The 25,316-nt window shown below is 36.1% G+C and overlaps 1 protein-coding gene across 3 annotated transcripts in view; it reads left to right on the top strand.

The window, feature by feature from the left end:
• The window catches only part of SCAF8 (SR-related CTD associated factor 8), a 151,973-nt gene that overhangs the window by 13,750 nt on the left and 112,907 nt on the right, over positions 1 to 25,316 (top strand). For all 3 annotated transcript variants that reach the window (XM_039707632.1, XM_039707631.1, XM_039707630.1), the window contains exons 2-9: positions 6,195 to 6,278; positions 7,709 to 7,753; positions 11,369 to 11,530; positions 14,470 to 14,626; positions 15,757 to 15,887; positions 18,761 to 18,937; positions 22,480 to 22,559; positions 22,966 to 23,083. In XM_039707632.1, coding sequence (XP_039563566.1) covers positions 6,195 to 6,278; positions 7,709 to 7,753; positions 11,369 to 11,530; positions 14,470 to 14,626; positions 15,757 to 15,887; positions 18,761 to 18,937; positions 22,480 to 22,559; positions 22,966 to 23,083 — 954 coding nt within the window. The remainder of the gene's footprint in view (positions 1 to 6,194; positions 6,279 to 7,708; positions 7,754 to 11,368; positions 11,531 to 14,469; positions 14,627 to 15,756; positions 15,888 to 18,760; positions 18,938 to 22,479; positions 22,560 to 22,965; positions 23,084 to 25,316) is intronic.

Genomic DNA, 25,316 nt, shown 5'->3' with positions numbered 1-25,316 from the left:
CAGCAGTGCCTTAGATTTCAACAGCAAATGTCTGTACTTACTGGGTTTTCATATAAGAAATGGTGCAAATAGTTTCATTCTGCAACATGAAACTTAGGAAGATAACTAGAAAAACAGTTTTAGTCAGTATTCAAATATCTTAGTAGTAATCAGACATTTAAAGGCACTGATCAGATTTTGTCTTTGAGCAAATGTTTCATATGAGTTGATGTGTATCCAGAAAAGCAGTAAGTGGCTAGTAAATGGAAGATTTTTTTTTTTTTCATAATCATGTGGTAGTTCAGCTCTAAAGTGTTATTTTTTAAGTTTACATACGGGTTTCTGTCTGCTCCCTTTCTCTGTTCATTCAGCTTGTAAATGTGAACTAGTCTGTTTCAAAACATCTGAAACTTATGGTTTCATCTGGTACTTGAAGATTACAGTGTTTCACTTTCGACCCTCTGAAATTAATTGTATCTCTACTGTGGAAAAAAATGCAGCTTGATGCGATGAGGCTCAAACTTCATTTGAATAAGACCTTTTAAATAGAGAGCTACATTTGATACTACCATACAGATAGCTGACTGTAATTTATACAGTAATTTAAAAGGGTGGGTGGGTTTCATTATGGTATCGGGGCGCAGACTTAGTGAGTTCATGGTGACAGTTTAGGTTCTGAGTCAGTTCCCTCTGAGGCATGCCAGAGCTGCCCTTACAGGCTAGGAGCAACCACACTGGGCAGTTTGAGACCACATCCAGCAACCTGACTCTTGCTTACTCCCTCCTCATCTCATGTGGTGTTCTCCTTGGATGAGGAATATACTTCCCAGTTGATCTTCAGTACTGAGGTTGTATTGACATACACCTCTCTCTTTGCCAGCTAAAGAACCTTTGTTCTTCACTTGAAAGCTTCTCCACAGTTTTAGTTATCCCTGATGACTTCATGCCAGCCTTGGAGATTGTACAGTTGAGAGTGCCCTCTAGGTTGGTATTGTTGCCTAAATAATATAGATCTAAATGTCCATTTACTGCATTTACTACTGAGATTTTTCTGGTTTACTCTGAGTTGATATCTTCAATGCAGTCGCTCATGGATCAGCAGATTTCTTGGCTGAATGGCTTAGCTAGCTTCAAAGCCAGTGTCCACTGCTTCCTGTGTACTTACTACTTGGTAGTGTCACCAATGTTCCTCTTCAACTTTTGACAGTCTGACTTTGTCCTAACCAGAGTATAGGTGACAGCAGGCACGAGTGGGTTCTACTGGGACTTCCCTTTACTGTGCACAAATTGACTGTTCATTCGGATTTTATCTTTGATAAATGTGTTTTGGCGGTCCAGCGTGCACGAATTGACTGTTCATTCGGATTGTTTGCTGGCTGTATTTAAGGAGTCCTTGTTTGGGTTGTCGTGCAAGGTCCTGTTTAGGACAGCTTAGTTTCTTGGGAGCCTTTCGTGAGAGATCTTTGATAAATGTGTTTTGGCGGTCCAGTTAGTTTTATATCAGTGATTTCTCACTGTGCCCCTGGAGTCTTTCAGAGAAGAACAATGTACTGACATGTTGCCTTTCCTTAAAACAGCTGCATGGAATTATATGTGTCCCCACTAATACATTTATTTGAAGTAATTTATGCAATTTTTTGTGGTACAAATATTTAACCTAACTGATCCATTGTTTCCTAATTCTCCCCTTGAACCCCTGTCAGAAATTTGTGTTGCTTTTCCTGTCTTTCAGAGCTATAAGTTTGAGACTGTTTTAAATGAGAGTTCATGAATCATAGCTACCAAGTCTTGCATTCTGTAGTTCTGTTCTAATACTTTGTTATTTTTCACACTGTTGTGAAGTGCTATGAGCATGTTATTTACATTATTGTAAACACACTTCAGGAGTATTCTGGTGTGGGGTCGATTTTTTCTTATGTGTATAGATTTTTAAAAAAGGGTGTGGGGTGTGTGTATGTGTGTCTTTTTCTGTAGGGCTTTATCTCCTATGAGTCCTGCTGTAAGTGCTGATTGTCCGGGACAAGCACTTTAGTAGATTTGCAATTCCTTCCCTCTTCTGAAAGACACTGATTTTCATGCTTTCACCTGTTTGTTTCTCAAACTTGATTGCACTATCCTTTGCACATACATTGCCAGCCAGAGTGATCACTCCCACTCCTCCCCATCCTTTTGAGTATTACTAGTGATATTCTCAAGTGTATAATTTTATTTCAGAGAGTTTCCTTGACTTTTCTATTTAACCATATTGCCTTTTTTTTTCTGATTTATCTAAAGACTTATTTTATGTGAGGGCAAGCAGTTACCTTCTACAAATGAGCTTGAGTGTCTTACAAAACTAAGACACTGGTCTTAGAGGGTAAACTGGTTTAGCTAAACATCTGTAGAAAAGGGCACATAGGAAATATTAAGTTAGGATATAAGCACAAATTTTTAAAATATTACATGTGTCTTTATCCCAAGTTGTCCTGTTGGCTTTTGGCATATTCCTGATGAGTGGTGCGCAGGCGATGTCTCAGAGTCAGTTGTGTGCAATTCTTGCTTGTTTCCCAGCACCGTGTAGTGATTTCCTTGGTACTTTGAACTGCCCCATTAGGGCCCAGATTATTTCGAAGCTGATGGCCTGGTCAGGTGTGGTCCCTGTGAGTATCTGTGTGAATCGGCAGTTCTCCCTCTTACAGCTGTGTGTGTTGTAGGTAAAGGAGCTCCGGTGCCAATCTCCTCTGGGACTGGTTTTAGATTGGCAAGGTTGGCTTCTTGAATCTAGGCTGATTTCACATTTGCTCATGTACTTGTAAATTGCTCTTACTGATTAGTGTGTAGGGCTTGAGAATGCTGCCCTGGAACAACCAAAATGACTCTGCTAAGAAACAGTATACAAAAAAAAAAAAAGTTTCTGGTGCTGTAGTGTTGTCAGAAGTAGTTTAGCTGTAATTGCACAACATCCAGCCAAACAATAGCCAGGATGAGTGATTACATTTTGGTAATTACCTGTGAGTAACTGGAAGCTGAACAGTAAGCTGCAAAACTCACTCCACAGCACACTCTTGGCAAAGCTGGCAGCCCACAGCTTGGACAGGAGCACTCTTTGCTGGGTTAGGAAATGGCTGGATGGCTGGGCCCAGAAAGTGGTGGTGAACGGTGCTGCAGCCAGCTGGGGCCAGTCACCAGAGGTGTTTCTCAGGGGTTTGTGCTGGGGCCAGTTCTGTTCAATAGTTTTATTGCTGACATGGATGAGGGGATTCAGTTTTTCAGTAAATTTGCAGGTGGCACTAAGCTGGGAGTGTGTGTCAATCTGTTGGAAGGCAGGAGGGCTCTGCAGAGAGACCTGGAATGGTTGGATGGGTAGGCAGAGTCCAGTGAGATGAAGTTTGATACGTCCAAGTGCTGAGTCCTGCATTTTGGCCACAGTAACCCCCTGCGACATTATAGGCTGGGGACGGTGTGGCTGGACAGTGCCCACTCAGAAAGGGACCTGGGGGTACTGGTGACAGCCAGCTGGACGTGGGCCCAGCAGTGTGCCCTGGTGGCCAAGAAGACCAAGGGCATCCTGGCCTGTATCAGGAATAGCGTGGCCAGCGGGAGCAGGGAAGTCTTGCCCATTCTTGGCACTGGTGAGGCCACACCTTGAGTGCTGTGTCCAGTTCTGGGCCCCTCAGTTTATGAAGGATGTTGAGACACTTAAACATGTCCAGAGGAGGGCATTGAGGCTGGTGAAGGACTTGGAACACAGGCTGAGGGAGCTGGGGGTGTTTAGCCTGGAAAAAAGGAGACTCAGAGGTGACCTTATCACTCTATACCTTCCCAAAGGGTAGTGTAGTCAGCTCTCTTGTGGGTTGGTCTCTTTCACCAGGCAGCAACTGACAGAACCGGAGGACACAGTCTTAACCTGCTGCACCAAGGGCTGGATATTAGGAAAAAGTTTTTTACAGAAAGAGTGATGAAGTACTAGAATTGTCTGTCCGGGGAGGTTGCTCCAAGGGCTGGATATTAGGAAAAAGTTTTTTACAGAAAGAGTGATGAAGTACTAGAATTGTCTGTCCGGGGAGGTGGTGGAGTCACCATCACTGGATGTGTTTAAGAAAAGACTGGATGTGGCACTTGGTGCCGTGGGTTTAGTTGAGGTGTTAGGGCGTGGGTTGGACTCAATATTGTCTGTCCGGGGCGGTGGTGGAGTCACCTTCACTGGATGTGTTTTAAGAAAAGACTGGATGTGGCCCTTGGTGCCATGGGTTTAGTTGAGGTGTTAGGGCGTGGGTTGGACTCAATGATTTTGAAGGTCTCTTCCAACCTTGTGATTCTGTGAAAACAGAAGAAACTGATTGGTGGCTTGGGTTTTTGCCTCTCTTCTCTCTTTTCCCTGTGGTGGTGAAGAGCATTCATATACCTGCATTTTAGAAATGTATTGCTTTTTGTCATGTGAGCATCATGTAAATAATTCAGAATATTTTGCAACAGCAATTAGCATTGGCATTAGTGAGAAGTAGTAACAGTTGTTTTAAAAGTGGATGTCTAGCTGTGAAGTGTTATAATTTCACAGTTTTAATGGAGATCCTTTCAAGCTGAGAAGACAGACACTTATGCTTGGACAAGCCTTTTTTTTCACTTTGTGTTTTGACAGCTATAGGAGGTTTTGGTTAAAACTGGTTTTGATGGGAAAGGATAGAAAAAAAATCTCATGTTTGCAAGGAGATCAAATCCTTGTCTCTTGAAAACTCAAATATGATGAAAGAATATCTATTTATTACCTTCAGCGATAAATTATTATAAGCAACTTGGGGTGCATGACCTAAATTTAAGATTGTCCAGTCCTTTCCACTGTGTGATCCTGTTCAGTCTTACAGTCTGCTTTATTAAATATCAACAATTTTGAACTATGTTTTCTGGGCTAGCAGTTTGCCAAAATTGAGAAAATATTAGAAAATTAAAGATATTGTAAATATCTGTATGGATATTAATCTGGCTCATTATATTGCATTTCTCAGGCTGTATAGGAGAGGAGAGGGGTTGTTGGTTTTGTTTCTTTTTCAATAACTGTTTCATGGAAGAACTGCAATTCTTCCTGTTTTCTAGGAAGGAAATAAAAATTTGATTATGGATGATCATTCCTATTATCAGAACTCCATTTTTGAACTAACATGCTTCTAAATATGTGTTGTAAACAAAAATAAAAGTTAAGAATGTCCTTAAATCAGGTTTGGCACTTTGTGTCTGGTCTTTTTATGTCTGAAAGTAGCGGCTATCAGCCAGTCCCTTCTCTTATAACACTTAGACCTGAAGGAGAAAATAACAGCATTTTGTTCAAAATCACATATTGTGGATAATCCAAGATTTTCACAGCAAGTAAATAGCTTTGGGGAGGAGTTACTTCTAATTACAGCCCATCAGTCATAGCTGTGAATTTAGTTTGTTGTGAAGTTTCACTGTGCAGCAAATTTTTGATGAATACCTGTCATGCTGGATTGTTTCTGCTGGGAGATGTATGTACCAGTCAAATGAACAGAGTTAATACTGCATCCAGGGAGAGCATTGTTGCAAAACTACACTACCTGTGTGCTCTGGTTGTTTTGCTGGTTAGATATTAGTGAAGTTAAGATGCTCTGCTTGAAATTGAGAACACAGCTGGATTTTTGCTTAAGCATTTGTAATACTTTCAATATTTAACTTTCCTGGGTTAATGCAGTGAATGAATGTTTTTACAGTCTGTTTTCTCTTTTAAGTGTCAAATTGCTACATGCTCATGCTCACTGGGCTTGATTTTGTTATTGTTGTTTGTTTGTTTAATGGAAAATGAAAAGACCAGATTCAGCAGGCATAGGATGATCACTATATTAAGTTAAGGTTTTGTTATGCTTCCATAAAGGTATTCAAGTATATCGGTGTCTTTGCCCTGGAAAACTTAATAAGAGCTACTGTATTTGCATGTTTTAAGTATTTATTTTGTAACTTCATCTGAAATGCCTCCAGTATTTAGTGCTGGTAAAGCTAGATCGATATATAGGGACCATTGCAAACAAGAACCTGCTCTCCTTTAAGCATTTTGAATCTTAAATTATATGTTATTGACCTTTTCTTTTTTCTTTCTTAAATGGGAATGTCTTTTCTTGCTTAATATATAAAATCCACTGAAAATCAGAAATGGTATTTTCTTGTGGAAAAATAATGTATTCGGCTGACAACTGCAGATTATATTTCTGATAGTGTTTTTTTTCTTGCAGTTGTACTCGCTAAATGATTATAAGCCACCCATTTCTAAAGCTAAAATGACACAGATCACCAAGGCAGCAATCAAGGCTATAAAGGTATGAAACCAGTTAACTTCTTCTGACCTCTTTTACATTTCTCATGTACATGAAAATAATTTTGTGAAATAGTCTAAAAATTGGCTTCAGAACTTCCCACCTCCCTTGTGCTTACAACTTCCAGGTTATGATCATATGTGATATCTGTTAATGCAGCAGAAGGCTAAAAGTGGTGTGTGAGTTTCATTTGCTGGTTGTCATATGTGAGAAAGAATTATACCAATTTTTCTCCATCTGAATTCCATCAGGCCTGAAAGACAGGGTTTTTGCCTCAATTTACAAAGGAAACACTGACATGCCTGTTAACGGATGAATAAATAGAAAATTACAATTCACCCTTCCTTCTCCCCTCTCTCCCTTCCTCCTTCCCCAAAATTTATGCATGCCTTTGGATCAATACAACTGTGCATTTTTCTGAATTCCTAGCATACCTTTTCATGGATATTGTTCATAGATTTCATAGTTTTCTTGTTGCTTGGATACAAATTGTTTTTAAGTTCAAGTCTTAGTGCGCTCATTAAAGATTATTCCTGCTACAAAGTAAAACTAATTGCTAAACAATGGCATAGCAGAAAAAGTCACTGAAAAATGGTGAAGGAAAGAAGTATGCCACTAGTGTTAAGCATTAAAACAAATGGAAACTCAGTGAGAGCTGGAGAGGTAGAAAAAAGACCAGACCAAACACCAAACATATGCTTTTCCTATCTACATTCCTTTGCTGACATATGATCATATGAAGATATGTTTTCAGATAATGAAATCCATATTGGTGTTTTGTGTAATTGGGAAAGAGTAATTTGATGACTGAAGAGTGAAATTGAACTTTAGTAGTAAATCATAATAGATGGTTCTATTAATTAAGCAAATGTTTTATTATGTACTCGTAAATCCTACTTCCACTCTTACCATTTCAATGACAACATTTAATTGTGCAAAGCGGTTATTTCAATAATTGACATGATTTAGAGCCATTGTGATTATATGTGAGATTTAAAAAAACAACTCCATGAAAGACAGGCCAACTTTTTTAAAGAAAAAGTATGCAGTTGATGCTATTAATTAATGAAATGCAGAGCTGTTGTATGTTTAGTAACATTAGGTGAACATCTTCAGTCAGTAAAAGTGTACAGTAAATAACCATGTGTTTTGGTGGAACAATTATATTATTCTCCTAGTTCTCAATAAATAAGCATGCTATTCAAAAAAATCCAGTGTAAAAAACCTTTAAGAAAAAGAAGAAACACTGATATTAGCTCTTTTATATGCTATTAAGTGTTTTAAGGAAGATTGCATGCTCAGCTGTAGATATTGGATTGCTATTTAATAATTCAAAGTTTCTGCTTCCAGTTTTACTATCAATATAGCAACATACTTGAACAAGTATATGCATATTCATATTTTCTCTACTGAAATACTATTATATTTTTCAGTTCTACAAACATGTTGTCCAGAGTGTTGAGAAATTCATTCAAAAGGTAAGTCACTTAAGTGGGAATTTAGGTTCACATACGGATTAATATTTTTAGCACATATTAGTTTATCTCCATTTTTAGTCACATTCAGTTTCTGCTAATAATCGGCAGCAGATCATAACCCATGATGCAGAATGACAAATACTTTGTTCTCATTTTGTTCTTTGATCTGAATCACTGTGGATATTGTTTTGGGACTGCTTCTAAATGCTCAAAGTGACTGTCAGTGAACAGCTAACAGTGAAACAATTGACAGGTGTTTGGCTAGTGACAGTTACTTTTGCTTTTCTGCCAGTGTGTATTTATTTAATGCTAAAAGTGACTGTCCGTGAACAGCTAACAGTGAAACAATTGACAGGTGTTTGGCTAGTGACAGTTGCTTTTGCTTTTCTGCCAGGTTTTCCTATTGATTTTAAAGCTGAAGGGAAGATGACCTTCAGCCTCAATCTTTTTTGTAGCAGTAGATGTAGCATTTCACTTGGTGGTTCTTGCAAATAAATTATATATGGCTAGCCTAGAATTACTTTTTGGGAAGATGGTAGTATTAATTTAAAGATTATTTCTAGCAGAGAAGTTTATAGCGCTTTCTTTTCTTGCAACAGTTAATTATTCTTGGGTAAAACTGCATTTTGCTTCAAGTTGGAAATGCATGGATTCAAATTTGTGAGTCTTCCCTGCTTATCTGTGTTGTACCTGATTGTTCAGTTGGTCATTTTGATACTGAATTTCTTCTCTCTTTGTAAATAGCAGTAAATTATGATCAAATTTAAATTTAGTTTTGACAAACAAGCTAGAGAAATTAGGCTGTTAATGTTGCGATGTTGGATGCAATTTTCCTTCTGTTACTGTTTTTACAAAGCAGTCTGGATTGTTCTGTATTAGTAACCTGTCTTGCTCATGAACTTTTATTCCTTGTTGCCCTTATTCCTCTGCAGTGCTTTTTGACAGTGGCTGAACAGTGTAAACAGGTTTCAGCTTCAGCCTGGTGTTTTTATCTGTCTCACAACTATTTATCAATGAAATATTTAGGTACTAGTACATCAATCATATGTGAAAAAAGTCAATATGTGTTTCAAAGCAGTAGTAAAGACCGGTAGTATACTGTATCAACACTGCTAGCTTGTTGTTAAGTAGTTGTTTTTTGGGTCCTTGACTCTGACTTCTTCCGTCTCTGAGACAGGGATCACTGTCCTCTGATCCCTGTTCAATGCTGCAGCTGAACACAGCAGTAGGAGAGCAGGAGTACATGTAATCCATCTCTGACCAGTAACACTGCAGTTCAGGTCCTGAAATTAGCTCAGAATTGTCTGAGTTGCAAACTGTGCTTTTCAGTTACAGTGGATGTGACTGGCACTTCAGTATTCATAGGCACAAGAGAAGTTTTACTCTCTGCATGAATGAATGGCAGTTTGTCAGGATTTGGACTGGATGTTCTTGACCCTTCCACAAGCTACTTTGAGTTATCTTTATATGCCTTCATTGTCCAGTACTGGTCAGTGAGGAATTTCTGCACTGTTCATTGCTGGTTAGAGGAAGCAGATGTATGCTTTTATTGATAACCTTGTTAATGGTTGCCCTGGGTTAGATGATTCCCTTTGGTGGTCTTGCTGAGGGGTTTTTAATTATTTCATGAACAATTTAGTGAAATGTGCAACTTAATAACTTTAAATAATAACTTTGCTTTAGTAGAATGACAGATGCTTATCTGATGAAAGCTAGGTATTTGATATTAAAGGGCTTAAATTGTATGTTTGGAGAATAATTGGATGTTTTCTGCAAGCAGTCACTTCAATTTAAAGCTCAAGATGACTGAATCTTGCATTAAAATTTGCTGTAGACCTGACTAGAGTGATGTCAGTGCCATCTCAGATAGTTTGCTCTTCATCCTTCAGAGCTCCAGTATTTTCTTTTGTAATTTCATGATGTTACTATAACTTCAGGTAAAGTAATTGCCCGTGACATTCTTCATTTTGTGACACTGAACTCACTGGTCTGTTGTCATTTTGGTTGATTGCTTTATTCTCTGGCAAAAGATCACTTCGAGGGTCAAATGATCACATATCATATATGTGAGATTATTCCATTGGAGAGCCAGATTTAACGTTTTTGAATAAGCAAATTACATTGTTGATTACTCATCCAGAAAATAAGTAAATATTTGTGTGTAAAGGCTTTTCCATCTGAGATTAGGGATATGCAGGTTCACTGCCCCAGTGAACCATTTAAGTTTTTACTTGTATTTTATTGCCTTTTCCATATAATCTATATTATTACATTATTATCACACTTTGCTTTCTTTATGTGTCATGTTTTAAAATACGTCAACGAATATATGTCCTGAGTTTTCTTTTTGAATTTCTGTGAGCTTTATTAATTTGAATATTCTGAAAAGTTGTATACCTGTCTGTTCTGTATGCAGAATACTCTTGTATAATAATTTAAATAAAATTTCAGAAGCTACAATATATTGAAGTGATTTTCTGAAGACAGTATCCAATTTAAGCTTAACAATGCACATATATTCCTAAAAGGATGTCTCACACACTCGAAAAATAGAGAGTGACACACTTAAATACATTGAACCATGTTTAGAACCTAAAGAAAGGCTTTCTAAAGGTTGCAAGTGTTAGCAAATCAACACTTTTCAAAACAGAACATTTGTATGTAAAGCATAGTAAAATTAATATTCTGAAGTGTTTGTTTGGCACTTTATTAAAGATTATTAACTTAGTGTGTTGCATAGTATGTCTACAGGAGCAGAGAGGAAAAGGGTGTCCTTTCCCATCTTTTCCATAATACCTTGTGTGATATACACCCAATCTTTATTAAGTGAACTCATAACATAATGTATTCTGATGATGGCTTCATTATACTTTTGGACCATGTTTCATTCTGTCTTAAAACTGGTTGCAGTAATGTGGTGTAATTACTTTGCAATTAAAAGACAAAAATTTTAGATTAGTTGTTAAGAAAGTAAAATTACATAATTAATTTGTATTTTACTTAGCAGACATGCCTTATGAATATCATGCTGTTTGTAAATTTTGCAAGTTTTCCAGAGTTGTAAAATCAATATCGTTATAATCTCAACCAAACAGATGTCTCCATAAATATGTTTGTCTTCTGCAGAGCAGGATTACATGCTAATTACAACAATGTAAAATAAAGTGAACAAATTTTAACTTTAATGTTTACTTTGATCATAAAGAAGGACAAAAATGTCCTGGATTACATTTACAGCTAGTCCAAATTTACTATTAAGTATTTTGTCATGCTTTTTGCAGTACTGTTAAAATAGATTGTACATTTTAAAAGGAGATGTGGTTTGTGTGTTAATTTTTTTAATAGATTTTTTAAAAGTTAGTTCTTTAGCAGTAAGAAATTAATTTTATACCATTTACATATCTTCAGAATGCATATAGATGTGGTAATTTCAACATTAGAAGTTAGAGGTTATTTGAGAAAGCTTCATTTTCCAGGACAATTTATAAAATAGAGAATATTTCAGTATTCTTGGACCCACTTAAAAATTGGAGAGGATTGTTTGTATTTACTCTGCCATTAATGGTTTTGGGTTTTTTTTCATGTATGCTCTTTTAAAATTACCATTCTTTCTAGTGCAAACCAGAGTACAAGGTGCCTGGTCTGTATGTCATTGACTCCATTGTGAGACAGTCCCGGCATCAGTTTGGACAAGAAAAGGATGTATTTGCGCCAAGATTCAGCAATAACATCATCAGCACTTTCCAGAACTTGTACCGTTGTCCTGGTGATGACAAGGTAAACCACTTACAGATCTGTCTAGTTAAACCAATCATTAGCATATCATCTATAAAGAATAAAGACTTTCATCTCACATTCTACTTGCTGGAGGGGATCTACTTATAAACTTGCCCTGTATATGTATTTCTTAATGCTGAATGTCTTAGTGTAGGGATTGGAAAGATACATCCAATGAGATTAATTAGTGTTTTGAAAAGGTTGTCTTTCCTTTGATTCTATGATTATCCAGCAGCTAAATAAGGTTTAACTTGTATAGTTTGACTGACAAGTTCAGCTGTTTCCTTGGATCACAGTAGTTGAGATAGCCACCAAATTCTGTTTCTAAAAGATTGGCTGGAAATAACAGTTTAACTTTCTTCATATTTGTCCCTTAATTGTAAAATAGGTAGGGTTTCTTCTTATTGAATAACTGCAAAAAGGTGGAGGATTCTGAGGGTTTTGACTTCATGGAAATTCGCGTAATAGTCATTAGGTAAAATAGTAAGAGAGGCTGGATGCTACAGGAAGAGTTGTATTTAGAAAAGTTACATGCATTCTACAGCTGTATTTCTCAACCAGAGATATGAAAACCCAAGGCATCCATGGAGGGTGATTAAGGCATGTTCAGCCATTGTGTTATCTTAGGATTCCTGCCTTTTTAAAGTAGTTAAGACCGCTACAGGACAGTGTGTCAGGACCTGGAAATTTTGCTTGGTTGGATAAACTTGGCTAAAGAATGCTGTCTTCTCTTCTGCAACTGCGTTCTGAGGTGTTGCCGAACAGGTTATTTAAGTTAAATGACATTTTTCCAATCTGGTTTTACGTTATTTGTGTGATTAACTTGTGCTGCTTCAATTCCACAGTATATTACTGTGTTGTTTTTTTTTTTAATAGGCACGATTTTTTAACTTCTATTTTTTAGTGTGTTTTGTAAACTCATTTAGCTTGCTACTTTGGGAAATATACTAATACAGAAAAACCCTGATGTACTGGAGAAGGAGAGATTGGAACAAGGATGGATGCAAGTACTCAGTTGGTGTCTAGTTTAAAAAAATACATAAATTTATTGTAGGCTAAGAAATTTCACTATTTGCCTGTGATATTTCAATGCCTGGCAATTAATTTACTGCATTAGAGGTGTTTGAGGGTAAAATCTAGTCAGTTTAGGGTCCACAAAAGTCCTGTCAGGTTCATTTCTAGGATATTTTTCACCTCAGTTTAAAACTACTTTTCAATCCTAAGTCCTGCTGCTGTGCTGCATATGAATTCAATATTATAGGAGGATCTTAGTGTCGTGATCTGGCAATTAATTTATTGCATTAGAGGTGTTTGATGTGAAGAGAGGGTAAAATCTAGTCAGTTTAGGGTCCACAAAAGTCCTGTCAGGTTCATTTCTAGGATATTTTTCACCTCAGTTTAAAACTACTTTTCAATCCTAAGTCCTGCTGCTGTGCTGCATATGAATTCAATATTATAGGAGGATCTTAGTGTCGTGAAAGTAGTTATCCTATGCATTGCCTAGCAAAAAACTGAGCTGTCAGACACCAAGGTATGTACCTGGTTTGTAACATTTTGGTGTTTGATCTGATTGAAAGACATAATGGAGAAACACAGCAGTTATCTTTATATGAGCAAATGTAGAATTTGTTTTTAAATCAAATAGAAATGCAGTAACATTTCTTTTAAAGTAACAACAAAAACACCTCACTGATTCCTTTGTCTGGCCCAGAGAAAGTGCAAGGTGTGGGTAGATACGGAGCCACAGAAACTGTTTTATATTCCTGTTCTGGAGAGATGAGGGAAGTTAGAGTCTCTGATGGACTTGACAAGGGCTGCTTATAACACAGACTTTAAAGGGCTCAGATACCGAAATGCTGAGTGTAAGCCTTCAGGAATTTCTTTAAGGGAACTCTAAATTGCATCTTCCATGCAGTGAAAAATTCAGCACTTCTCTATTATAGTTAAGGATCCTCTTGTAGTTCTGGACAGACAGACTTCTTTTCCTTTGTTTTGAACACTGTGGCTAAGTGCTCTATGTTCTTTTATAGAACTCAAGTAATTAAACCACCTTTGTGACAGCAAACGCCAGATCCTATGAGGAATTTTGTGCTCTTTGTAATGCAATTGATTTTTTTCCCCCAAAATAAAGCAAAGTCTTTCCTTTTGGTGGAAGTAAAGCTTACTGAAAAAAGATAACTTTTTTTCTAAAAGATAATTTTTTTCTAAAGATCTGCTTAGGAGGCAGATCAAAATGATAATCTGTTTGTGATGTAATAGAATGCTTCTGTTGTAATAGAAAAAAAATGTAATAGAAATGTAAGCTGAACAATGAGTTACAGCTAATGGAAGTATGAAGTCTTAATTTTGGGTTTTTTTTTTTCTTCCCCATGATCCATCTTTTTTAATATTGCTATGTATTTTCAATAGGCAGGTAATTGTGTTCAAGTTTAAACTTTTAAATTCTTCACTTCGTCAAGAGAGCTTGCAAAATATGAAGTTGCTTTTCTAATAAAAATATTTAGGAGTCTTAATAGTATATGCCCATTTTTCAGTGCACTTAAATTATTTTGGTTCACAGGCAGAACAGAATTGCATTTAGATATGTTAACTATAAAAAACTAGCAGACTAACAATTCATTATTTTAATTATTAGTAATGCTTTAAAATGCTTCCTTAAAATAATTTTCCTTCCATGTCATCGTGCAAAACTAAAGGCACATTTTTGGTTGAGAGAACATTGTCACCTGTGTGTAGTAGCTCTTTGCTGTTGCCTGGGATCAGTCTCAGGTTCGTAGTTAAGACATCTTTGGTGTGACCCAGTATAACTGTTCTTACTGTTTGCAAACCTAAAGGTCCTTCAGTCTAGACAGATTAAATTTGCTAGCTAAGAATTCCATAATCAATAACAAGAAAAATAAGCGTGACTCAGATATTTTGCTGTCTTTTCTTTATTTTAGAGTAAAATTGTTAGAGTGCTAAATTTATGGCAGAAGAATAATGTGTTCAAGAGTGAAATTATTCAGCCTCTCTTGGATATGGCAGCAGGAATTCCTCCTCCCGTTGTGACCCCTGTCTTGCCCAGCACTACAGCTGCTATGAGCAACAATACGCCAGGTAAACAAAGCCAGATGGAAGTCATACTTTGAATCAAAACACTTCTGTCAGCTTTGGTATGTTGCCTGTTAACATGCTGAAATAGATGAATTCAGATGAATGCTAGAAAGAAGTATATTGCAAACACCACCAAATCAGGGAAACAGGAAAACATTATTATAAAAGTGGGCTTGATCATTTTGTGCTCTGAGCATCTCTCTTGCTTATGTAGGTAGATGGCAGGAAAATGGATTTTTAACTTTTCACTTCATCAAAGTTTGTTCTTTTGAGGCTGGGATATAAGGGAATTTGGTCAGATAGGAATGGCTTTTGGCACTGCTTTTGTAACCCACCTTTTGCTGATCCCATGCTGGAAAGGAAAAGGAAAGACAAATTCACCTTAGCTTTCATTGGCAAAGCAAATATGTGAATTTTTCAGATCTTGGAGTGCCTTTTCTGCATCTTCCAGCTTGGTATTTTTTATTTTTATATAGTATGACTATATTAAATTGTTGGAATCATAAGTCATAAATTCTGATGCAAATTGACTTTTAAAACAGTAATCTAGTCATATTTAGCATTCATTGGTGTACCTCTACTAATGACCTATAAATACAAAAGTATTTGTAAGTATGAAGAATTCTTCTGGATTATGGCATGAAACGAACTATCAGAGTGCTGATTTAGTCCAGTGTTTCTCTTGAGAAAAAAACAATAAAACAAGCAATCCTCATGAATCCAGCTGATGCAGTTTGAAATTTTTAGTAGAATCTTTAAGACTCTTCCTGGGGATAAAGGGCAAGTCCAGTGAGATTTGGACTAGCCGACAAGTAGATTGCTAACAATTACGTCTTGATGTATGTAGTTTCCACTGAATATTTTGGAATACTGTGTGAAACCTATTTATTTTGTCTTCGTCAGTGTTTTTGTTAGTAGTCCCACTAGTCCCAACTAACACTAAGTAATTCTGCTACTTGAGGAATGTTGATGTGAGTCTATATTATTTCGGTGTGCTGTCATGTATGTCAGAAAAATAGTTTCAATTGATGTACTTTCTCAGTGTTTAATAACAGCAGTTTTTTTTTCTTCTCTAACACTATTCTTATTTTCTGTGTAAGATATTTTTGCGTATTGATTTTTCTCTTTTTTAGGTACACCTGTAACTCCAGTTACCCCAGCCAATGTGGCGCAGAGTTTGCCTGATCCTTGGGTGTCTCAGATTGCTAACACAGACACCCTTGCTGCTGTTGCACAGATTTTACAGAGTCCTCAAGGCCAACAGGTAATTTTGTAGACAGTTACACTGTAGACTGTCTGATACTTTGTGTCTTTAAGGTACAGGTAAGGAATGCTTTCCTGTGTAACTCTTACATTTATGTCCAGTATCCATGGTAACTTTCCCATGAGGCTGTTCATCACAAGTAAGTTCCAGGTCAATTAAAACTCCATGTTACCTTTTGGAGCCAGCCATGTTTAAAGCCCGTACCTTTAAAGACTTAAAGTGTCTCAGAAGGTGATTTCAGATGAGATGGTCTGTAATACATACTTGTCTGTATAGATGACAAGTACAGATCTACTGCAGATGACTATATCAAGAGCAACAATAAGATTTCATGGATATAGATATGAAATAGAATGCCAGTTAAAGCATATGTCTCTGTTGGATGCCTGAAGAAGAGCTAAACATTATACAGAATTACAGAATGGGAGCAAACTTCTTTGGGAAGTGTACTGTGTATTGATTCAATTTTATATCTTTCCATCAGCTAAACATAGATTTTATTTTGCAGCATTCAAAAATAAGATTTTGGAAGTTACTGTGTTCTTCAGTCTTTAAATGCTCAACTCCAAAATGGTCTTGATGTCCAGCATCACAAAAACTACTTATCCTAATAACCTGTGGTTACATAAGTTAAGCACACACAACTGGCTTTCTGTAAAAATGTAGATCATTTTTCAGGCTATGCTAGAGCTACTGCACCAGCATAACTATGGCATTATGATTTTCATTTGGACTGAGGTTGTTTTACCTGCTGGCCTACTAAACAAAAATCTCACGCATATGAATAAGAAGCAGTGGCCAGTGAAAGCCGTGGTGCTGGCAATAACAACTTTACTTAGTGAGAATGTTGTACAGTATTTAGCTAGCTAGAGTTGTCTGTAATTGTTCAGAAGTCAAGTGGAGGGAATATTTTTATCTGATTACATTGGAAGAAACGAAGTCACAAAAAGTGAAGCAAAATGAGTTTGTGGGGTACTTTGAGAAATGTGAAGGAAAAACAGTGGACTAGCTCTTAAAAAAGAAAAGGATATGAAATGAGAATGGTAAATATGTGTAAAGTCAGTGATGTAATTTTAAAGATTGTTGCTTAGAGAATGTAGAAAAAGAAAAGCGAGAGAAAAAAGTGAAGATGAGAAGGGAATTAAAATTTTAAACACAACAGATCACAAAGAAATAACATTTGGCTATTTAGCTCAAAATAGTCTTAAGCAGAAGAGAAGAGACAGACTGGGTACACAATAAACATGTACATGCAGATGTCTAGGATTGGTAGAGGAACTATGATATTTGCTTACATCCTGTCTGTCTCTTTTCTTCTTGTTCTCCAAACCAGTCCTTCTGCCACAGCCTCTCCCCGGCTCCCCAGCTCCAAAGTCCTTGATTTAATCCTACAGTTGTGTTTTATAAGTGAGAATGCGTGCAGGTAAATTGAGAGTCTAGACATAAGAGAGGGCTGACTAAGAAAAATATGACTAACAAGAATGTGAAAACAGCAGGAATGGTGCCCACCCAGGATTTTTTCACTCTAGGGCCTTCATCTCTGCCTCTTCAGTTTGATTCCTTCCTACTGAGAGCAATGCACAGGCTGGACCAGCTGTTATCAGACAAAAAGTGGGGTGAGGGGGGAACTCTTCAGCTTTGCCTATTGCAGTAATCAGGGAAAGCTCTTCCTGAGGTAGAACAACAATTGAAGCCTTTTCAGAGGCTCTGCTGTATAAGAAATCTATATAACTGTTTTTAAAAGAATAGGGAAAATGGTTTCACATTATCAGAAAGTAACTCTAAAACTATCTTAAAAAAGGGTCACATTTTTGATGCATGGTGGAAAAGAAATTCAACCTAATCAATTTATGAAGTTTCTAGTGAGGCTAGTAAGAAGGGAGGGATTGAACCATTTAAAAGTTTAGTGGGGAAACTTACAAAGGGTTGGAATATTGAAGGTAAGGGAATCGGGGACTTAGGTCAGCAAGTTTGAACTACCTAATTTGCTCAACCTTTTTTACACAAATATCTAATGATAAGAATCTAGAGATTTATCTTGAGGAATGTCAAAGAACTTCCTCTAATTCCAGTGGTTTAGGAGAGCATCTTTCAATAGGATTAATATTTTTTCTTAAGGCAAATTGCACAATTTTGTGGGAGCATCCGTGTTCAACAGATAAATCTCCACATGAGAAAGCCTTTCATTTCCTCATTAGGACAGCTTCTCTAGAAGATTGTATAAACATAGCAATTTGAAGTAAGGAAATCGAGATAGACAAAGTGATTGGTTTGTACATTTGCTTTTGATGTTTTGTTAACATAGCAGGAGAATTGCATTCTATCAACCCACACCTGAGTTTCACCATGAGATTTCACTTGTGACTTGTGCAGAGACACGGGTGCAAACTCTCCCTGTGAACTGGCTGCATTGGTGTAAGTGGAGCTTGCCACAGTGCAGTTCTTTTCTCTGTACAAATGCTGTTGCAGGACACAGAATATCCTAATATAGGTGGGCCCTTAGGAAGCTGGAATAGGCTAACAGATTTTTTTCAGGTCAAAAGGAATCAAACTGGAGAAACAGAAGAGGGGGAGCACTAGAAAGCAGGAAATCCTGAGTGGTGACTGGCATCATCATGCAACCTGTCAGAGCAAGTTAGGAAGAAGAAGCATCTGCCTATCTTATCAGCCCCAGAAAACAAATTAGCCAGTAAGTGGGAACAAAATTTGCTGTAAATGAAAACAAATTAAAGACAAAATAATAGCCATAGGTTAGATGATGCTTCATTCCTGGGAGTTTTTTTTTACTAAGTGGAAGGGGAAGAGTCTATTTTGTACTTTGTTTTCTTGCTTAAAAATCTTCTTCAATGTATTTGTTATCTTTTGTCTTTTAGCTTCAGCAGTTGATACAGACACTGCAGATCCAGCAGCAGAAACCTCAGCCTTCGCTACTTCAAGCTCTGGATGCCGGTCTCGTTGTCCAGTTACAGGCCCTCACGGCACAGCTCACAGCTGCAGCTGCTGCTGCTAACACACTTAATCCACTGGAACAGAGTGTCTCTTTTAATAAGGTAGAAGTGGAATAATAGAATTTGAAGAAGTATTTTTTTTTAATATATGTGAGAAATTATTTTGGATTTTATTGTTTGACTTTGGACATTTTAAAAATACATTAATATACTCTAAAGTGATACAGCTTAAAAATAAAAAACTATGTCTAGACAGTAGTGTAAATGAAAATATTAGTTTTATATGAGTTTAGGGCTAAATAGTCCATTGTATAAAATCTAGAGTTGGAAGAGACCCACAAAGGTTATTGAATATGGTAACGGATTTGATTTATGATTTAGCAAAGTTAAGCCATATGTTTCCACGCCCTTTGTAACACAGCAATGAGAATTCTTTCTTACAAGGTAATAAATGGAAAATATGCAGGAATTAATATATACTGTTTTCTCAGAAGAGTAAAAACTTGGATTTGTAATTTTTTTGCATTATAAAGTATGTGCCAAGAAAACTTTAATCTTAGTCACAAAGTGATGTAAGTGAATAAATAAACCTGTAGGTAAAGAAACTTTCATTACAAACAACCCAAAACTAACCAACCAAAAAACCAAACACCAACAACCCACCCACCCACTCCCCTCCCCCAAGAAAAAGAGCCAAAACCCCCCAAACCAAGTTACAAACAAAATCAGAATGCAGGAATTTAATAATACTAATATTATTGCATGCCAGGTAGCAACAACCATGCAGGCAATTGCAGTCATAGTAGTATAATACCTATAATAAAGAAAACTAAGAACTTCTGCTAAAGGAATTGTAACTAACTAACTAAAGAAAGAAATAAATAAGCATTGTTCTATTGTCTTTGGAAGAAACAGTTTCTGTGTGCATAATCTCTGCAGGATTGTCCTGGAGTGAATAGTAAGAATAAGGAAGTTGAAGAAGCAAAAAACCCTTTTTTATTTTCACTCAGATAATCTCTTTCTATCGAAAGTAATGCAGCTGTAAAAATAAGTCAGGAAAAGAATGGCCTGTCCTCTGCTATACCGCAGCTGTAACCATCAGTTTGAGATGGGCATGATCCCAGGGATTGAATGCATCAGTTAACAGGGACTGCTGTAATATTTACATACAGAAAGTATTTTATAGTGCAGCATTTTTCTACAGACTTGAATTCCAGCATTTCCATGGATTGGTTTATTTGTAGGTGTGCGTGTACTGAATTTTGGACAACTTAAATTGAAGCAAATTAAAGGAATTCACATCCTGATGAGGTGTTGGTATACAGACATAAAAGGCAGCTTTTACAGAAAAAAATGCCAGCATTTATTAGTATTGTGATCCAAAGGAAACTGTGAAGCATACTTTTCATTTCATGACATCATGTTGGTGAATTGGATAACAAATAATAAATAGTGCAAGAAAATAATTTTGATCACTGCATAAGTATCCATCTTTTTTAGAAAAAAAAGTATTTGGCAGTTCTTCCAGTCCTTTGTTTTCAATCTCTTCAGTCTGTAGTGTCTTGTGTTATTTAAGTGTGCAAATTAATCTGCATTATGTGAAAAATTCTTTTGGCAACATCAAATGTGCATGTTTTCTGATCTTGCTATAGAACCAAATACTTGTATTACAGTAAAAAAAAATTGATCAACATTGCCTATGCATTTACCCTACACCTTTTATTTTAATTTCCAAAGAGAATATCCTGATTCTTACGAAAAAATTAGTTTCATTTCTAATAAAAACCTTTTTTCGTGTCTTTATTCCTTTCTGTTCCTTTTTCTGAACACATTTTCTTCCTACATAATTAAAGTAACAAATGTAGCATAAAGGGAGGTTCCGCAGTGTGTGTAACATTAAACTTGGTATCCTAGTATTTAATTTGGTTTAATTTCTATTACTTCACTGTAGAGAGTATTTTTGTACAAACTATGTAAAAATCAAGATCTTTCAGTTCAGATTTTTTGTTTCAGTATGTACAATGTTACTTAAACCAAATATAAACAAAAATCATGCTGCACATTTACCTGTCTTGGCTGGAAATTCTCTTGTTTTCTGTGGCCATGGTTAATCTGAATGTTTGTTTTGTTTGTCATGAGCTGGTGACTACTTTCTGTTTATTTATTTTCTCAGCCATATAAACAGTACATATTCTGTTATTTTCCCTCTTACTTTGTCATGATGGATACATAATGATTAATAGTATTTTAAGGTTGAGGTTGTTTTTCTGAAATGCACATTTTTTTTCAGAGCAGCAGCATTTTATAAGTAGTTCACTGGAAAATATTGTAACAATACAAACAAAAAAGGTGGTCACCTTGCTGTAAATTGATTAGATATATATGATGAAAGTTGTTCTGTGTTTTAGCATCCCATCTCACATAAGCTTGATGGTCTGTGTTTCTGCTGTGTTTTCTCAGAGACATATTCAGTCCTGCTTTCTCATAAATATTATATTGGGAAAAGTGGTTCTAAAAATTCTGGATTGATCAGTGATCGATCCATCTTCTAGCTAGCTTATGCTTTGTTCTTCTTGCTGGACTCCAGTAATTGAGAGTAAATAGAGCATCCTGAGAAAGAAAATGGGGTACTGAATCATTGTGACTTTTTGCTGAAGATGTTTTTGCCTTAGTATTTCAAAATGACTACCGCACGTTCTCATCCTCTTGGTTTTTTTTCTTCTGAGATTAAAGTTTGAGAGGAAGTTACGGTGGTATAGCATTAGCTCTGCTTTTCGGAAAACTTCCACGATGTGCAAACATGCATGGACATGGCTTTAATAGCATGGTTCTTTCATTAAATAGTGAAAAAAGGCAATCTCAATGACAAATAACATCTGTTGTATTTCTTTATGCTTGTTCCTTAGATTTGCTCTTCAAGAAAGTGAGGTGCTGTTAAAATACTTCTGAACTTTTTAATGTTCAGAATAGGCAAACTTTTAATTAATAGACAAACTTTTTTACTAAGGCAGAAACTCCAGTGTAGACATCTTCACAGATAACACCAGAAGTTTATCCAAGTCTTTCTCCTCGTCAGATACCTTTCTTCTTATCCATTAGAAGGATTAATCCTCTTACATGATAACTGCTTGCTTTGATTTTTTTTTGCAGGCTATTTGAGAAGTTGTTTTCAAGGAGCAATATATTTGAAGGAATTCAGGTTGTCTAAATGACATGTGTGTGTAAAAATACAGTAATTCTTTGTGAAGTAATCAAGCTGTAGGTCTTCTCTTGATATGAGCAGAGAAGTTTGATGATTACCAAAGGATTGAATAGTTGGCCTCTTCGTAGTAATTTCTTCTAATTAAAGGTACTATTACATAAAATTGATCTTTGTTTAAGCTTTACTCCAAAGTAGTTCTTAGTTACTGTGGAAAAAAACATGTGGTTGTACTTGTTGCAGCAGAGCTCAGGAAAACTGGGCCAAGATTTGATGCAGACAAGAGTTTGGTGACAACAGTAGTATGACACTTAATTTTCTATTCAGGTTATTTGCCAAATTTTTTTTTTGGTTGAGAAATAAGAGCATCTTCCTAATGAAAAGGAAATATACCTAAAGGGACATATAAGGAGTGTTCAGTAATGCTTATTTTGTTTTCTCCTAGAAGCTGATGGACAGATTTGACTTTGGGGAAGAATCAGAACAAAATGAAGAGCCTAAAAAGGAAACTCCCTCTTCCCAATTGTAAGACCAAGCTATGTTTCTTATGGAAAATGCTAAAATTTGCCTGGTGCAGGTTGGAAATCAGGATTAAGTAAAGAAAATACCTATTTCAGAGCATAAGTACACTAAAACAGCAGGAAGAGAAATTACAGTTTTCTAAATTAACATACACATTTTACTATAAGTCTGTGGTCCAGAATATTTTCTAACTTTAGGAAAAAGTTAGCATGTTCTTTGTTTTTGTAGTTATATTTATACAGTTGATGGAATAGTGATGATACTAGAAGGTGGAACTAGCTTCATTGTCCTCATTATTTTACATTTTGGTTAAACTTGAAACCTAGTTGTGAAGACCTATTTACTAACTGTTTAAACAAACAGAAAAACTGTAGGATTTTTTTTTTAAATTTAAGTCATTTCATTTTAGGCCATTAGTACCAGAATCTGTGAACAACTCACTTTTTCACCAACTAGCTGAACAGCTACAGCAGCAAAATTTAGAACATCTCAGACAGCAGCTTCTGGAGCAGCAGCAGCCTCAAAAGGTAAGAACTCCATCTTGTGGCTATCGTAGTAATTTATGTTCTCCTCTGATTAAAAAAAGCATATTCCAGGACAAAAAAATTATGTTGTTACTGACAGTTTTCTTATAATTAAAGTCTTTATCGCTAGCTGGCCATGTAACAGAAGCTTGCAGAGTAACTGGAAAAAAGTGCTTAAAGCAGAAAAAAACCCCACAACCAAATGTGTGGGGAGTACATTTTGCTTCTCTTGGGAAAGAGTACTCATTAGGTGAGTTAGACATGACTCTGCTTGGCTTTCAGCTCTTTACATGGGAAAAAAAAAGCTTTTCCATGCTCACAGAAGGAATAAGGTGAGCAATAAAGTGATTATGCTCCTGTCTCTGAGGGGAGGACGCATATAGAATGGAGACTGTGGGTAGCTTTAATTTCCCTAGGTTTTATGTCTTGACTAGTAATTGATGAAATAATTCTGTTGAAGAACCTGAGCTAAAGTACAATCACATATTTCCTGAGAAATTATTCATTAAGAACTGGTGCTTGAGATAACCCAAGGTTCCTCTTAGCTATATGAATTGTGTCCTTTCTACACTGAAGTAACTTGGATTATTTCTACTGCCATTAGTCCTCTGCACTTAAAATGTTCTTTCTACCTCCTGATCCCATTAAAAAAAAAAAAAAAACAAAATGTTTTGTCTTGATCCTAGCCAGGTATGAAGTGGATTTCGTGTGGAGTATTTGGATCTGGTTTCACAGGAAAATAGAAATCTCAGGTTGAAAGAAAAGACAAGGGATCACAAATGTTACAAACATCTTTTGGAGACTTCAGCTCAAGCTGTGAAAGGCCAACTCATAGAACCATTGAGTAGTCAGGGTAGGAAGGGACCTTAAGATCATCAAGTCCAGCTGTCAACCAGCACTGCCACTGTAACCCCTGAACCACATCACCCAGCCCAGATCCAGATACCTCCTAAGCTCCCCCAGGGATGGTGACCCCCCCACCTCCCTGAACAATCTGTTTAATTGCCTCAGCCAAGTGGCTCAGCTTCCAATCAAGAATGCCATTTAAGCTTTGAATTTCTGATTTTATTAATTTAATTTTTATTAGATACTGTTTCTTTACTGCTTTATTTTACTGATTTATTTTCATTTCTCATTTAAGTGTAGTAAATGGAAAAGAATATACAGCATAGCTACAGACTAAATAGTTTTGGTTCTTGGTGGATATCTAGCCATTTCTATTTCTAAAAACTAAAAACCTTGTAAAGAAATAAAGCAATGAGGAATGATCTGTTTGAGGAACTCTTGATGTGTCATATCGAAAAGTATCTGTCTGATTTGAAAATAAAAATATTGAATGCCTACCTTATTGTAAAATTGGCAAAATCAAAGTTTACAATATATTTATGAGTAGAATATTTACTTGACTCTCCCGTTACTATTTAATTTTCTATTACAAGACCTGACAAATTTTCCCTTCAGATCCAATCTTCTTGTCTAGTCAGTATGGAGAGAAAGTCTTTTTTTTCACTTTGATAACAGCTAAAAGATACAAACTGCTGCTGGAACTACTTTGTAGTGACTGCAGTATGTTGTGGGTAATGTTTGCTTTAATTCCATGTGTAAGTTTCATTGGGAAAGATCAAAGGGAAAGAGAAGGAAAGATAAAGCACAAAACAAGATTATTAGGGATCTGATGAGGAGCCAGAGGGAAAGGGAGGACAGAAGTAAAGACAGAAGGAGCAACAAGAATTGTAGGCATTGATACCAAGAAACAGATGGTTGAAGAATAATTAAATATAAGGAAAATGAGACAAAACATTCAGTGACAAGGCAAATAAATTAACTGAATTATAGTAGAATATTTTTTTTACAAACTTGTTATAAGATGTTTAAAAAATATAAAGATAAAATTTTTACTACTAGTCATTCTGCTAACTTCCTGTCATTCTCTGGGCAGATTGAACATGTAGGATTTGTTTAATTAAAAGTTAAAATATAGTGAGGATCACTAAAATGTTTACCTGCAGTAATGGATTGTGGATTTTGAATTGCTTTTCTAAATTGTACTCATATGATTTCTGAATATTTTAATTTCATTTGTTCTAATTCTTGAATTATCTTGTACCTTAGAGATATTTTTTTCCAAATCTGTATTTTCAGGCAATGCATAGGCTGTTATAGCTTTTTCTCTAGCAAATCATTAACACTTTGAGTATTCCACATTCATTAATTTTGGGGTTTTTTCCAGAACTGC

This window comes from Passer montanus, unplaced genomic scaffold (assembly GCF_014805655.1).
Source record: "Passer montanus isolate IOZ18808 unplaced genomic scaffold, ASM1480565v1 scaffold2, whole genome shotgun sequence".
Classification (NCBI taxonomy): Eukaryota; Metazoa; Chordata; class Aves; order Passeriformes; family Passeridae; genus Passer; species Passer montanus.
The sequence above is the reverse complement of the archived record's forward strand: the minus strand, read 5'-3'. Positions and strand labels throughout refer to the sequence as shown.